At 35.6% G+C, this 16884-nt stretch overlaps 1 protein-coding gene across 1 annotated transcript in view; it reads right to left on the bottom strand.

The window, feature by feature from the left end:
* The window catches only part of ddhd1a (DDHD domain containing 1a), a 29526-nt gene extending 12935 nt beyond the window's left edge, over positions 1-16591 (bottom strand). The window contains 5 exon segments of the mRNA XM_048190359.1: positions 1393-1521; positions 8527-8622; positions 10547-10723; positions 15185-15913; positions 16276-16591. Coding sequence (XP_048046316.1) covers positions 1393-1521; positions 8527-8622; positions 10547-10723; positions 15185-15866 — 1084 coding nt within the window. The 5' untranslated portion in view covers positions 15867-15913; positions 16276-16591.
* Positions 16592-16884: the final 293 nt, after the last annotated feature.

Raw genomic sequence — 16884 nt, 5'->3', positions numbered from 1 at the left:
ACTGAAGAAAGAAGGACATGAACATCTTGGATGACATGGGGGTGATTATCAGGAAAATTTCCATCAAGTAAATTATCAGGAAATTTTTATTTGAAAGTGAACTAATCCTTTAAATTAGCACTTCTCCAATGACGAGCAGTGTCCGTTTCGTAAATATGTCAGGGTTGCCAAGCATGCAGTTTTCCCGTGGAATTGGGCTACTTTTATAATGTTGATTTTGTTTCCTGCGGATTAAAGGTTTATTTGACTCAGATGCTCGTATTGAGATATTTCAGCCATTTTATATTCTAACAATGACACAACTGTGCTAGATGATGAGTTTTGTGAGGAAGGGCATTGGTAGGGAGCTCCTTTATGAAAACAGACAGTGTTTATGAGTACTATTATATAGTGCATTGTGAATAACGCATACAGTGAATGTAAAATATGTATTTTAGGTATGGAAGTGGCACATTTTGAGTTTTGATACTTGGGATAGGGTCATGGGGATAGTTTTGTTTCACAGACCTGGCAACACTGATAAGCTACAAGAGGTAAATATGTCAGCTGGGTTGACAATATCGATTTCTTGATATCAACCGATCCTTGTTTTGATGAACCGAAATCTTTTAGTCTGTGCTTTCAGATGATGTGTAAACAAAACTTGTTATTTGTGGAGACTGCCATCCAATAATCACATTAACCTTTGTGCTTTGTTACTTTTGAGATGAAACAAAGACTCGGCTTTCAAATGGTCAACTTCATCAGGAAATGAAGCGATCATCTCTTCCTCTTAACTACTAGTTACAGCACCAAATAAACTTGAATGAACATCAGAAGGAATGCTGAAAGATACAGTAAAACTTACTGAGATGAATCATGTCTCAAGTAAACATCACATTTACCTCAGAAAAGCCATAAACTCGATAGTTAGCTAGAAAACAACTATAGAGAGGAGCATTTTGCTAAATATTTGCACTATATTCCATATTCATTACTTTTTTAGTTAACATGTTCCCTTCATTATTTAATGTATGTTTGAATAAATCTGTCATGAAAACAGCCATTAAAAACTTGATATAAAAACTGCCTTGGTAAAAAATGAATTTTGGTGCATCACTACCCTCAACTGTGACTATATTCACAATATAATATGGTCTCTTGTACCTTTATTGCTTTTTATAAAAAAAACACTAGATAATAAAAATATTATGGACATTGGCACCATATTATGAGAAAAGCTTTTGATATTTTCTAATGCAAGTCTTTGGAGGTCCATGTGTTTGCATAGTTTTAACAGTAATTTTACAGGAATTATCCAAAAATACAGTTGCAGAGAGATGTATAATGACACAATGAACACAGAATCTGGTGTATGGACAGAATGATCTGCTGTGCAGTTTTGCAGCTCACCTTTAGAGAAGCCCAGCTTCTGTGTGACCGTGCGAGCAATCTTAGACGTGGTGGCGTCGCTGTACAGATACACCTCATCATCGCTGTACCAGTCGACATGACTGCGGCTCAACTGCAGACTGTGAATGGCTGTTCGGTGATGGGGAGAAGGACACGTGGACAACATTAAGGAACATTCATTACGTTCACTGACAGGGCTATACAGTAACACACCTCACAGTTCACAGAGTAAATGACACAAAACTACAGGAAGCAGTGCTTTTCAGTGCACAGACATGTCCGGTTTTCTCTAAGGGTCTGATTTGAGGTGTTTTAAGAGTGCCGCAGCACTGAATGATAGGGATTAGGCAGTAAAGTATCCTGTAAAGAGCACACTGAAAAGCCGCCTGTCATTCTCTCTTACAAACAGAGAGATATGAACAGAGAAATGAATCCGGCTAGTGGATCAAATCAGCTGATGTTCACCTGATGTTAAGAGCAGCCCTGCTTCGCACTTCACACGCACAGAATATAAATTCAGAATATCTCATATTTCTATCCACAGGGTAAATGTTTTTAATATTATGACATATGTTCCTGGTTCAAAAGACCCTAAGCTATATGAATAGTATCTGTGGCATATTGTTGATTACCACAAAAAATAATTTCATCCCTCCGAGCTTGAGTAGTTCACTTACATTAGAAGTCTGTGGGAAAAGACAATCTTGACGGTTTTGCAGCTTGTATTTTTATTAAAATGCTATACAGTCCAAAAGTTTGGAACCACTAAGATTTTTAATGTTTTTAAAAGAAGTTTCGTCTGCTCACCAAGGCTACATTTATTTAATTAAAAATACAGTAAAAAACAGTAATATTGTGAAATATTATTACAATTTAAAATAACTGTGTACTATTTGAATATATTTGACAAAGTAATTTATTCCTGTGATCAAAGCTGAATTTTCAGCATCGTTACTCCAGTCTTCAGTGTCACATGATCCTTCAGAAATCATTCTAATATGCTGATTTGCTGCTCAAGAAACATTTATGATTATTTTCAATGTTGAAAACAGTTGTGTACTTTTTTTTTCAGGATTCCTTGATGAATAGAAAGTTCAAAAGAACAGCATTTATCTGAAATACAAAGCTTCTGTAGCATTATACACTACCGTTCAAAAGTTTGGGGTCAGTAAGAATTTTTATTTTTATTTTTTTGAAAAGAAATTAAAGAAATGAATACTTTTATTCAGCAAGGATGCATTAAATCAATCAAAAGTGGCAGTAAAGACATTTATAATGTTACAAAAGATTAGATTTCAGATAAACACTGTTCTTTTGAACTTTCTATTCATCAAATAATCCTGAAAAAAAATATTGTACACGAATATTTTGTACAATTGTGCACATTAAATGTTTCTTGAGCAGCAGATCAGCATATCAGAATGATTTCTGAAGGATCATGTGACACTGAAGACTGGAGTAATGATGCTGAAAATTCAGCTTTGATCACAGGAATAAATTACTTTGTGAAATATATTTAAATAGAAAACAGTTATTTTAAATTGTAATAATATTTCACAATATTACTGTTTTTTACTGTATTTTTAATTAAATAAATGTAGCCTTGGTGAGCAGACGAAACTTCTTTTAAAAACATTACAAATCTTAGTGGTTCCAAACTTTTGGACTGTACTGTATATATATATATATAAAGACATCAGATGCAAAAGCCTCTAAGTGCCATCTGAAATGTTCTTATAAAATGAGCATGTTTATGTTCTGTTATTTCACTTTTTTTAATGGTGATGAAAAGGACCTATTAATTGCCATTTAAGTGAAATAACTAAACCTAAACATGCTAATTTTAGAAGAAAATTTCAGACGGCACTTAGAGGCTTTTGCATCTGAAGTCTTCATATATATATATATATATATATATATATATATATATATATATATATATATATATATATATATATATATATATATATATATATATATATATATATAAAATTTATTTATTTATTTATTTTTTGGTACAAATATATTATGCATTGCAATGCAATTCATTTGAGTGGACTTTTCTTCTTATAAACAGTACTTTGTACACCATGTACAGTATTCTTGCATGTATAATACAAAATTAAACAGGCTTTTCATGAAATATTAGATATGAATGGATTTAAGACATCTCATGTTAACAATTATAAATCACAAAAGGTGATTTTTGGGATGTTAAAATACTTTCTCCTGTGTCAACTTTCACCCAAACATGAAAATTATCCCATGATGTACTCACCCTCAAGCCATCATAGGTGTAATATGACATTCTTCTTTCAGACTAACACAATAGGAGTTATATTAAATATCCTGGCTCATCCAAGCTTTATAATGGGAGTGAATGGGGCTCGAGATTTTGAAGCCCAAAAAAGCACATCCATCCATCATAAAAGTAATCCATACATCTCCAGTGAGTTAATAAAAGCCTTCTGAAGCAAAGCAATGCATTTTTGTAAGAAAAATATCCATATTTAAAACTTGATAAATGATAATAACTGGCTTATGGTAAACACTGTATGCAAGTCTAGCTCTGGCGGTTCTGGCATGACACACTGACAAACACGGAAGTGCAGAGGATAGAGCAAAACAAAACACCGGTCGCGAATTAGAAGTCTAAAATTATAATTTTTAAAGAGAACATCCTACGTCACGCGTCGGGTCAGAGGTCACTCTTCCGTCGCAAATCGATGCGTACGGCCATTTCCGGAAGCCATCTATTATAATCTATAAAGTTATAAATATGGATATTTTTCTTACAAAAACCCATCACTTCTCTTCAGAAGGTCTTTATTAACCCACTGGAGCCGTATGGATTACTTTTAAGACCCATTCACTCCCATTATAAAAGCTTGGAAGAGCCAGGATATTGTAAAATATATCTCTGATTGTGTTTGTCTGAAAGAAGATAGTCATACACACCTAGGACGGCTTGAGGGTGAGTAAATCATGGGATAATCTTCACTTTTGGGTGAACTATTCCTTTAATATGCAGAAACAACTATAAGAAAGACATTTGTATGTTGTGTAACCCAAACCACTGTGGCCCTGCTATAACTGATTAACACTGACATGTTTGCTTGATCATCCCGACCAGCCTGTTGAGCCAGAATGTGTTTACATCCACTTTAAAAGTCAAGTTTCAATTCGATTAAAGCAATAATTAAATCAACAGCATTGTGTAAACTCTTTAGTCGGACTGAAATTGTACTAGTCTGGTTTAAAATCGGACTAGCAGAGACAATGCAACTGTAACTCGCTTTGAACACATATATAGTCTCAGAATTGCGCTCCTGCTGTGAAAGACATTTAATCTTTCAAATATTCGACGTACAGTCAGACTCAACCAATAGCGTGAGTTTGGGGGCGGGAGTATCTCTTGACCTCTTGAGTTCAGGAAACCTCTTTGAAAACAATCATTATTCTCACAATTGTTTGGTGCTGGTAAGAAGTATTTTAACACTAAGTTTTCCCCCAGACGTCTGCCATCTGCTGTAAGTGTATTAAGTGTGGTTTTACAAACTGAGGGACGAATGAAAATGATTCTCGTGGTAACTGACGGCATGCCACAGACGTGTTGTATTGAACCTGAACATACTAATACTTTTGCACATTTCTAAATTCATCCAGTTATGATCTGTGCTCATTACGAAGGGTGGATTCATAAATCTGAGTCTGTTCTCAGAGCTGCTCTTGTGCTCAGGTGTCCACGGCTGATGATCGCCTTAGAAAAGCAAACAAAGGTGGACTAGAGGCCTAGATCATCATGCCAAAATACAGAACCGCTAACATCAACAGCATGTCCTCTACAGTGATGGATTTGGACAGGGACAAAGGACAGATGATTGACAGTTCTGTTCCCTTTAACCACAGTTTCTATAGATTGGAGTCAGGTGAATGTCCTGCTCTCAATCTCATCTGTGTAAGTGAGGACATTCAGAGGACAGGGGGTGATCAAATCTGCCTTCACTGTAAAAAATTAATGCGATTTTAACGGTTAAATATTGTAAAAACACTACGAAAAAAAAAAAATTGTAAATAGGTTAACAGTAAGTTCCCATATTATGTACAGGGAAAAACTGTAAAAGCTCTTACCAGACATTTTATGTAATTTTCACAGTAAAATGCAGTAAATGTTACCATTTTTATAAGTAAAAAAGACAAAATCAATGTATAATTTACAGTCAAAAACTGTAAACTAATATTCCCACACTTGAAAATATTTTGTTTAAATAATCATGTTTCTTAATAGTTTTTGTTATCAGTTATGTCCATTAGGGTTTTATGTTACATCTTCTGTACATCTTCTATACTTCAGCTCGTGGAAAAGCTACTTGTGATGAACTCATGTGGTTTTCATGTGACTTTCTCTTTTACCACCTGCATTGTTATGGTGGTTGTGAGTATATGTTAAAAGTACAAAACAGATGTGCATTGTTAAATTTACTGGTTTACATTCAAATTTTCTTGTTTGTAAATGCGTTTACAGTTTTTCTGTATTTTTTACTAAATTATTCTGGCAACCACAGCTGCCAAATTTATTTTGTGATTTTTTTTTACAGTGTTGAGTTGAGTTTTCTGATAGACACACATGCATTTCCCAGGGACACAGAGGACATCTTTCAATCTGAGCTCTAACTGGAACCTTCAATATGACATTTCATAATCACATCTATCATAACAATGACAAGGCGACAAAAGATTTTCCATTTTTGAACCAAACATTGAAATATTAATAGAGGGAGACCATATTAGCACCATCTTATTTTAACAGATACGTTGTCTTATGAATGCAACAAAGTGGGTCAGCAGATTTTTTTTTATATAAAAATATAACTTAAAATAAAAAAATTAGTAACAATTATAACAAAAAAGTATAAACAGTAAGCAACTATATTTTGGTTCAATGGCTGATGTCGATGGTTATTATAATCTAAAGTGCAGAGTGGCTGATATAATGCCAATACATTCACAAACTATTAAATGCATATGGCAATATGACAAAAATAATCAATAATATGACAAAAAACAAAACAAAACTCAAAATTTACCAAAAAATTTAAACTGAAGTTAATATCCATTAACAAGATATTTTGGAACTGACCAATGCAACGATGGTAATCGGCTGAAAAACTGGCTTACTCTCTGGGTCTTGTATGACACTATTGCAAGAGGATCGACATATCTGTGTTTGAAATGACTTGAACAAACTCTGTTTCCCAGAGAAAACTCAATGGAATCATGCAGTACTACTCTACTGACCTACATACACAACATAAGCCCATTACGGGGTCAGGAGCTGAACTAAAGGCACTCAGGGGGACAGAGTACATGTATAAATATGGCTGAAAGATTTTTTTATATATATATATAAATATAAATCTGTGGAATAAGTGATATTGGAAAAAAAACATCCCCAAAACATAACACGTTGTGTTATATGTGCAGCATAACTGGAGAAGCGGCGTATTAGAGCAGGACCAACTTAACTCCGAGGATTACGAAGCCAACTAAGGTTAACAGGGCTTGTGTTAGAAGGCAGCCTGTCAGGATTTTAAGCAGCAATAGGCACTCGGTTTTCTCTGTGTATTTTGAAGGGTATGCCTCGCTCTAGCCGGGGTTACACTCAAGCTGGAATTTAATTTCTGTGAACAAGAAGCGTTTGTTTAAGAGAACAAAATAAGAAACATTTACTCTCAAGATCAACAGAAATTTAAGTTTGATATTATGTTCTCTTTTTGTTCAATGTAATAAATGACTTGCAGAACACAGACAAAACAATGCTGTGACAGAATGACAGCATGTTCGGAGGTAACTGTAATTGTTTAGGCAAAATCTCATGACTTTTTTTGATTCACATCAAATAATTGGTTTGGTAAAGGTGTTTCCACTGTGGTTTATGTTCATGTATTTTCACAGAATATAGAGGCTGTCAATGACTGACATCTGATACCTTGATCTAAAATGACGCAGTGTGCAGCATATCAATCAGCAGGATTCGTTTTTAGGATATGTCTGTAAATTAAGTGTCGATGTCTGAAATTTTTATCATCAATTCATGCAGGATGAGCGATGTATGAGATGAGTGTGGACCTAACACAAAATATATTTCTGTATATACGTAATTATGCAGAAAATTTTAAATATGAGCATATATATGGGATTATTAGGAGAAATGGATTTGAATACAATATATATATAGCCTGTAATACTATATTGCATAACATTTCATGGTTGTATATCATGCTTTATGCTACACAGTCAACATGAAAAAGTTGTGAATTTTTGTGTCTATTTTCTCTAGTTATTAATGATGTTTGCTAAAAATAAAGATTCAATGAATGATTTTTTTACATAATGTCTTGTTGAGTCTGCATGTGATATTGATGTATATATTTGAGTAAAACAGCTTCTCAAACAAAACAAAAAAAGTAGGGTGGGACTTGATTTTGTTGCTAATTTGCTAATTGATGAGATCTTATATGAGTGACAGGTTGCTGGAGGAGAAGAGAAGAGATGTCGACGCGAGAGGCACATGAACTTAATGATGTGCAAAAATTAATTCATTTCTTATAAACACTGCAATATTCCCTAAAAAAAAAAAAAATGTCATTTCATGGTGATTAAGTTTGTGAACTATTGGCTTTTTCTTTTAATTCAAACTAGTTGTAAATAAAACAAAGATTATTGAAGTAAATACTATTTCTACTTTAAAATTCAATGTGTTACTTGCCATTTCTTTGTAATTATTTGTGAAATTTGCTGGAATTTTCTAAGTGAAAATTGTTTCAAACTAAATCACCAAATTATTTTTTTTTCCAGTGTAGAAATGGGCACCATTCATATAACTTTTGACACACTGTATGTATTCAAAACATTGCTTTGAGTGTTTTGAAAACATCAGATTCTAATAATAGTAACATAATAAGGAAATACAGCAGGGAAAATAGGAAAAGTGAACACTTTTAAAGAACACGAGAGCCAAAAAGCACACTTTTGTGAAACTGGGTTTAAAGCTAATGGGAGGGTTTCTAATGAGCAAAAGGCGGAAAAGGAGAATCAGCATCTACAAGGAGTAAAAATGGAGGACTGTAGTACCTTGACATCGCTTTCGCTTGTGACTTTTAGCACTCGTCTGATATCCGCTCCATTTGAATAGAAAGGGGAGGTAGAATGGGGGGAAGTGGGAAAGAACTAACAAACCAAAAAACAGTGAGTGGTCACGTTATTGGCAGTGTCACCTCTCTATCAGCCTACACAACAATATACACAAACTCTCAGTTTTAATAAAAACCAATTATGAGGCTGTGTTGTACTGCGTAATATTCAGCTCAAAATACAAGTAATACCATCATATTGTGTTAGTCCAACAGCAGCACACTTAAATCATGCTTTTCACTGGCTCAGTTCTTTATAAGGGTCTTTTTAACGTGAATGCGAGTGATATTACCCAGGACACATTTCTCATATCATTTAAGTTTCAAATCAATGAATGCTGCAATAGTAAAGACAAATGCTGTCACATAAATTACAATGTTTGCATAAACTCTTACATTAAAACCATGATAAATATGCAGTGTAGTAAATGGCAAGGAGAATATCTCCAGTATTTCCATAAGAAAAATATCAGAAAAATTGCTGATATTATACACATATTTTTCTGGCTTAACCAGAATGCAGAGCTTAATCAGAAAATGATGTGCATGTGAACATGGTCTATTTCTAAATGATTCAGTAAAACAAATGCTATTTTATAGAGAGCAATCACTCCTCTGTGAGGCTGTGTTATATATTGTCCTTCACTCCCTTTATTTTCTCTACATGTTCAATAAACTCAAGCACTCATTCCTCTCTCATCAGATTTATCTCCACACACAGTCCAAGCGTCATTTGAGTCATGAAGTTCAAGCCGTCTGCGTTTTAAAACCATATTTATTACACTATAATGTCTCAAACACATAAGAGGCATATAAGGCAAGAGTTTTGCATAATTCTTTCTCATGACTGAATGATGTGATTTAGACTGAGAACAACAGAGGTCCCAGCACAGAACCCTGTGGGACTTATTCAATAAAATCTGACAAAAACTGTAAAGACGCAGATGAAGAGATTTGGACAGACTGTCTGGAGCGGATTAGACAAGTTCTTCTGGTCCTTTACTTGTGATTAAAAGTTAGATTCCGGTGGGAGAAATGAATTCAGCGTCCATGTGACTCAATGTTTAAATACAGATTGGATGTAATTGTGCATGACCCACATTCAGCTCCTCATGAGCACTGTTAAGTTCCCTTCGTTTTGAGGAGAAACTACAAATGTAGTGTAGCTTAACAGAAAGGAGGAGTAGGATAAGGATGGCAGATCTACTTAATCCCCTGTTGTATCGTCACAATGACTCAGCAGCACATTTACATCTTTTTTCTTTTTGCAAAAGAGTAATTTGAGGACGTTCTCAGTATCAGTATCAGAATGACACGGCCCTTCTGTCTCTGCCAGTCTAGAGTACTTGTGCAAAATCCTCAAGTCGACTTTTGTCTCATTGAAAATCTCTAAAAACCCAGTCGTTTTTGAACTCCCTTCCTGTCTACACTCCATTACATGATTCACCTTATGTTGCAACGTGGAAGAAAGCTGATTTCTGTGAATGCACATGACTTTTTGCATATTTATCCTAACTCTATTTAGTCTCCATTGTTGCTCCCATTTCACTTTTCTGTGTGCCACCATCTTGTCGATGTTCAATCCAGGAGTTTATCTTGCATACATAACTATAGACATCATTATAGAACATTTTAACATTTAAATTAATTGTTTTTATGGATAGAAAGAAAACTGAAAAAGTACAGAATGCCTTTGATGCAAATGTGACCATGATGTGTTGTGATGCATGAAGATCATTTCACCGTCACAAACGCAAACATACACACCATCATACACAAACAGTCATTTTTCTACAGATACTGGCAATAAGGGCAGGTGTGACCTTTTTCTGATGGATTCTTCATTGGTTTCTCAATACTTCTAAACTGACGAACAGCCTCACAATCAGGAGGAAAGCTCTCTCTTCACAATTAACCTCTATAGATCAATCAAATTATGTGGTAGTAGTGAATTCTCTCACCATCTTTCCTGTCCACAGTCTTGGCCAGCGCGTCAGTCTCAAAAGCGTCCTGTACCTGTTGTCCTCGGAAACAAGCCAGGTGTTCTTTCTCTATGAGGTCGCTCTCGTCCTCCTCTACAGGCGTCCATGTGCCGTCAATGAACCACTGGCCTCTCATGACAGGGATGCACTCCTGTTCTACAGGGGGGAGACGCAAAACAAACAGTAAAGGACACAGAGAAACAATCAAACATGTATTAACCTTGGGTAAATTGTATTTTAAGAATGATTTTTTAATGCTGTAAATACAACAAAGATTATTGAAGCATGCTTTACAAGAATATACTATTTCAAAAATATGTCATGATGAATTCAATGTGTTATTTGCCATTCCGTTGTAATCATTTATAAAAATTACTAGCTAACTAGATAATTGTTTCGAAGTAAATCCTACACCAAATTTATTACACATTTTGTAAAAGATTTACACTAAATTACTGGCAACACACCTCACCTGACAGACTGAAGTGATTCACCTTCACCTGAGATGTTAATACACTTAAGAATTATGCAAAGAAACTAAACATGTAGCCTTTCAAATTATGCACCAAATAGAGGTCCTTATTCTCTGAGAAAGTTTAAGTTACAGTAGTCCACAAAAACGTCAACTATGTTACTTCACTTTTACAAACATATTTTTACATTGTTTATTTGTTTTTTGTTATATATACAGTACAGTCCAAAAGTTTGGAACCACTAAGATTTTTAATGTTTTTAAAAGAAGTTTCGTCTGCTCACCAAGGCTACATTTATTTAATTAAAAATACAGTAAAAAACAGTAATATTGTGAAATATTATTACAATTTAAAATAACTGTTTTCTATTTGAATATATTTGACAAAGTAATTTATTCCTGTGATCAAAGCTGAATTTTAAGCATCATTACTCCAGTCTTCAGTGTCACATGATCCTTCAGAAATCATTCTAACATGCTGATTTGATGCTCAATAAACATTTAATGTGTACAATTGTACAAAATATTTGTGTACAATATTTTTTTTCAGGATTATTTGATGAATAGAAAGTTCAAAAGAACAGTGTTTATCTGAAATCTAATCTTTTGTAACATTATAAATGTCTTTACTGCCACTTTTGATTGATTTAATGCATCCTTGCTGAATAAAAGTATTCATTTCTTTAATTTCTTTTCAAAAAAATAAAAATAAAAATTCTTACTGACCCCAAACTTTTGAACGGTAGTGTATAATGCTACAGAAGCTTTGTATTTCAGATAAATGCTGTTCTTTTGAACTTTCTATTCATCAAGGAATCCTGAAAAAAAATATTGTACACAAATATTTTGTACAATTGTACACATTAAATGTTTCTTGAGCAGCAAATCAGCATATTAGAATGATTTCTGAAGGATCATGTGACACTGAAGACTGGAGTAACGATGCTGAAAATTCAGCTTTGCATCACAGGAATAAATTACTTTGTCAAATATATTTAAATAGTACACAGTTATTTTAAATTGTAATAATATTTCACAATATTACTGTTTTTTACTGTATTTTTAATTAAATAAATGTAGCCTTGGTGAGCAGACGAAACTTCTTTTAAAAACATTAAAAATCTTAGTGGTTCCAAACTTTTGGACTGTACTGTATATATATAGTGTTGTAGTCAAGACTATCTAAACCGAGACCAAGACCAGACTAGCACTCCTCAAATTAATCTGAAAGATCCACATTTACTACCTGAGAAATGTCTTATTTTTAATCAATAATTATATTTAGAATAATAAGACTCAGTCGTTTCCAAACGACTGAAACAACAAAGTTCATCTTTACACTACAGCGGTGGAACAGAAGTTGCATCTGAATTGAATAAATAAATATAAATAATTTTGAGATTAATGTTTTAAAAATAACATTTAAAAAAAAAAAAAAAAAAATCAATATCACGTTTGCAATTGTGCTCATATTTGTGAAAACAGCCCTCTTTCTTGAGATATTGCTAAATTATATCATACAGTATAGAAATATCAAGATCTTACACAAGTACTTTTTTGCAATCATATCTTGAATTTTGTGGGCATTTGTATTAATTTTGGTGACATTTTTGACACAATCCCCTCTGACCCGGCACAACAGTAACAAAATAAATTAAATTAGAAATAAGTTATTGATTGAATTTGAAGCAGGAAGTTTTACACCCAATCAAATTAACAACATTAACAAAGAAATTAGACAATGCAACGGCAATTTAGCGATATCCCCGAGGTTGTGGTCTTGACCGGTCTTTAATTAAAGTCCTAGAGTCCTTTTAGTCTGAGACCAAGACTTTCAAAAAGTAGTCTTAAAACCGGTCTCAAGTACTACAACACTAATATATAGTAGTCAACATCTGAAGTGGATCAAAAAAGTTAATCAAAGTTCTCCTAAGAACGAAGAAGAAGGTTTTAGGTCAACTTTGATGAAAGGTTTTGATCCACTTCAAATGTCGACTACTGTATATATATACACTGATCAGGCATAACATTATGACCACCTTCCTAAGGTTCCCCAGGTAAGAGACGCACACGCACCCGGCCAAAGAAAAGAAAACGTGATTCATCAGACCAGACCACCTTCTTCCATTGCTCCGTGGTCCAGTTCTGATGCTCACGTGTCCACTGTTGGCTCTTTGGGCGGTGGACAGGGGTCAGCATGGGCACCTGACTGATCTGCAGCTATGCAGCTCCATACGCAACAAACTGATGCTCTGACACCTTTCTATCAGAACCAGCATTAACTTCTGGAGCTACAGTAGCTCGTCTGTTGGATTGGACCACACGGGCCAGCCTTCGTTCCCCACAAACTCACTCAAATCCTTACACTTGCCCATTTTTCCTGCTTCTAACACATCAACTTTGGACAAAATGTTCACTTGCTGCCTAATATATCCACCCACTAACAGGTGCCGTGATGAAGAGATGATCAGTGTTATTCACTTCTGTCAGTGCTCATAATGTTATGCTGATCGGTGTATATATATGTTATAAAGTATATATATGTTATGTTATAGAGTGCTTTCAAACTATTCAATCCAGACAGGAGAATACAGGTTTGATTTATTGTATTTATTTGCATCAAAATTGTTTGCAATGTTGAGAATTCTCAATAAAAAGAGAGATTACTTCACACCTGACGTGAACAAACCTCCAGGTGTCACAGACACCAAAGAATGTGAATAATTCAGTGGGCAGGTGCTTTTCATGGAAGGATGTGCATGTTTTCAAGCACACAAGTGTTCACTGACACTAGGAGCGTCTCAACAGCAAACTGTGTGTGTTTATTTAATCACGTAACTATTTACATGTATTCATTTTTATTATTTTCCTCACTCTTGCAGTGCATTTTATTGTTGTTTAGAGATGTTTGTCTTCAAGAGTTAGACATTGGAGAATGCCTCCATTTTAAGATTTTTAATGTCACTTTCCATTGCTTTTGCTTTGATAATAACACTTGTTGGATTTGTGCTGGTCATATGAAACCATGATTATTCAATAAACTCTACTCATTTTTACCATCACTTCTTCTCTTGCTTTCTGCCATTTCACTGCTTCCACAAGCTGAGAGAAGACTTTTTGGGTATCAGACAAAATACAGCTTATTTTTAATTCATTTTAGTTATCCTAATTTAGGATTTCAGAGAAAACAGACATCTTCTGATGGGATCTGGTAAAGAGATTGGATCAAATATTCCTGGTGTGGGGATTTAAAGGGTTATTTCACCCAAAAATGAATTTTCTGTCATTATTTACTCACCCTCATGTCGTTCCACACCTGTAAGACCTTCATTCATCTTCAGAACACAAATTAAGATATTTTTGATGAAATTTGAGAGTTTTTTTATCCTCCATTGAAAGCAATGAAATTACCACATTCAAGGTCCAGAGAAGTAGTAAAAACACTGTTAAAATAGTCAATGAGACTACAGTGGTTCAACCTTAATGTTACGAAGAGACGAGAAATCTCTTCAATAAACTATAAAGTCATTATTTTTGTTTTGGGCACAAACACGTTGCTTCATAACATTAAGGTTGAACCACTGCGTTGACTGTTTTAATGAATGTGCCTTGAATGTGGATAAAAAAACCTCTCAGATTGAATTAAGGTCTTACAGGTGTGGAACGGCATGAGGGTGAGTAATTAATGACAGAAATGTCATTTTTGGGCGAACTAACCCTTTAACATACTAAAACTGATCTTTTATCAGTAAGTAGACCAGATTACAGAGCACATCTGCAGGGATGATTCGAACCTAATTCATTACAGAAATGAAAAATAGTCAGCGCTTGATACTCAGTAATTAGTCGAATGGACTGGGGATTAAAAGACAATTAATATTCAACAATATAATCGATTTAACTGCACTGACACTATCAGATGAAAACTGAATTAAGCGTGCATCACTGACACTGTAACTGATCTGAATAATGACATTATTGTCTTCTGTAGAGCTGCTTTACAGCTGAAATCAAATTTGTTTCATAATTGATGAATTTAACAAGCTTGAGAGTTTATTAATGCCGCTCTGAAACAGTCTGTACTGTATAAAGAGCTTCAGAGATAAACGTGGCTCGACTTGAACCCATCAGTGATCAATACTTACGATTCCAGTACACCGGATAGCACTCTTTGTTTCTCACGTCCACTTCATAGAGTCCTCCTCGGACACACACGGCTTCTATAGCGACGTCAACGCTTTCACACGTCTCCTCGCTGGGCTCACGCGTCTCCAGCGACGGTTCGCCTCCGTCTTTGAGGATCTCCTCTCCGGCACGGCCGCTCTCCGGGTTCAGCTCGCAGAATCTGCGGTACATGAATTCTATCCGGAGAGAGTCGTGTCCCATGAAGGGCTTCCATGTCTTTTTGTCCTCTTTGTAAAACCACCTGACTTCCTCCGGTCCCAGCTCGGTGACCACCTCGAACCGGCGTCTGGAAGAGCTGGAGCGTTTCCGGATGTCCAGCAGACGGTCGTTTTCGTGGTAGTCCGAGGCCGGGCTCGTGCAGTAATTGGTATTGCCGCTGTGGAGGTAGCTGATGACAGAAGTTGTGCTCAGGTCCAGATGGTCTCTAGGAAGGACGTCCGAGGCAGGACTTTTGAGCCTCAGCGTCATTCCGTCCCGTGGTGAAGGGTGTCTGTCCTTGTTTGGCTGCAATCCGTACATCCTTCTCCCAAAGGACTCGTCGTAGAGGCTGATGAAGTCATCGTTCCAGTCTCTATTGCCAAAAGACAGTTTATTGCCAGGATTTTTAATAAACCGTGTCTTCTTCTTAGTAAGACTGCTCATAACTCCTTGCTCGTGGAGCCCGGGGCTGTCCCAACCGGAGCTGACCTCTGTGATGTCATTTAACAAGGGTCATGACCTCATATCAAAAGCAGACACTCTATCATTTAACAGCTAAAATGACACGTTGTCATGTTATTCAGCTGCTGCTTCTGTCAAATATATGAGCAAATGTTTAACACTAACAGAAGGTTCATTCAGAGTTATCTGGTCATTAATGTTCATTTATTTACACATCATTCAAAAGTAACAATCACAGAATGTTGGCAAAATAGAACGTTCGCATAAACATTTACAAATCCAGACGCGTTCCAGAGAACATCCAGAAACGCGTTTGGAACGTTAGCACGATGTTACTTTGTATATAGGCTACCTGGCAATATGACGTCATACCACAATAAAAAGTACTTACCCCTTTTAAACGCACATTAACCGACAGTATGTCATGCTATGTATCTGTTTTACAGCGACCATGTAAAGCAGAAGAACCGGTCTGATTCCTGCCTGACGTACCGGATTGTGCTCGCGCAAACCTGCCGTCAACCAGAGCGCGTCATTTCACAGAATCACGCTCTTCCGCTCTGTTTATCCAGAAATGAGTCCGTGTCACAAATAGAAACATAAGTCTGTGCACTATTCCAGCCAGTCTGAGGGCAGCAGGGAAATACACTGACCTGCTGGCTCACTGACAAGTGCAGGGTGTACGAGCTTACGTCACAGCCGACGTAGTGACGTGATGAGAGCATCCCGCACTTGCTACTGGGCAACCAGGGAGGAGGCTGTTCACCTGCCAGAGCGCGCACGTACTCGTGAATGCGCTTTGGGGGTGCGCGTGTTCAGTGGATTGTTTTGAATTTAAATGAATTTGGCTGAATGTAATCTAATAACAGATATATTTTGTGTATTGTAGTTTTTTTTTTTTTTTTTAAATAGACCTACAGGTTGGCTGTGATGTGCGGTAATTATCTCACATTATGAAATATTACATACTGCACATGCTAATGTGGGAGTTATAGGATTA

Source organism: Megalobrama amblycephala, linkage group LG5, assembly GCF_018812025.1.
Source record: "Megalobrama amblycephala isolate DHTTF-2021 linkage group LG5, ASM1881202v1, whole genome shotgun sequence".
Taxonomy (NCBI): domain Eukaryota; kingdom Metazoa; phylum Chordata; class Actinopteri; order Cypriniformes; family Xenocyprididae; genus Megalobrama; species Megalobrama amblycephala.
The sequence above is the reverse complement of the archived record's forward strand: the minus strand, read 5'-3'. Positions and strand labels throughout refer to the sequence as shown.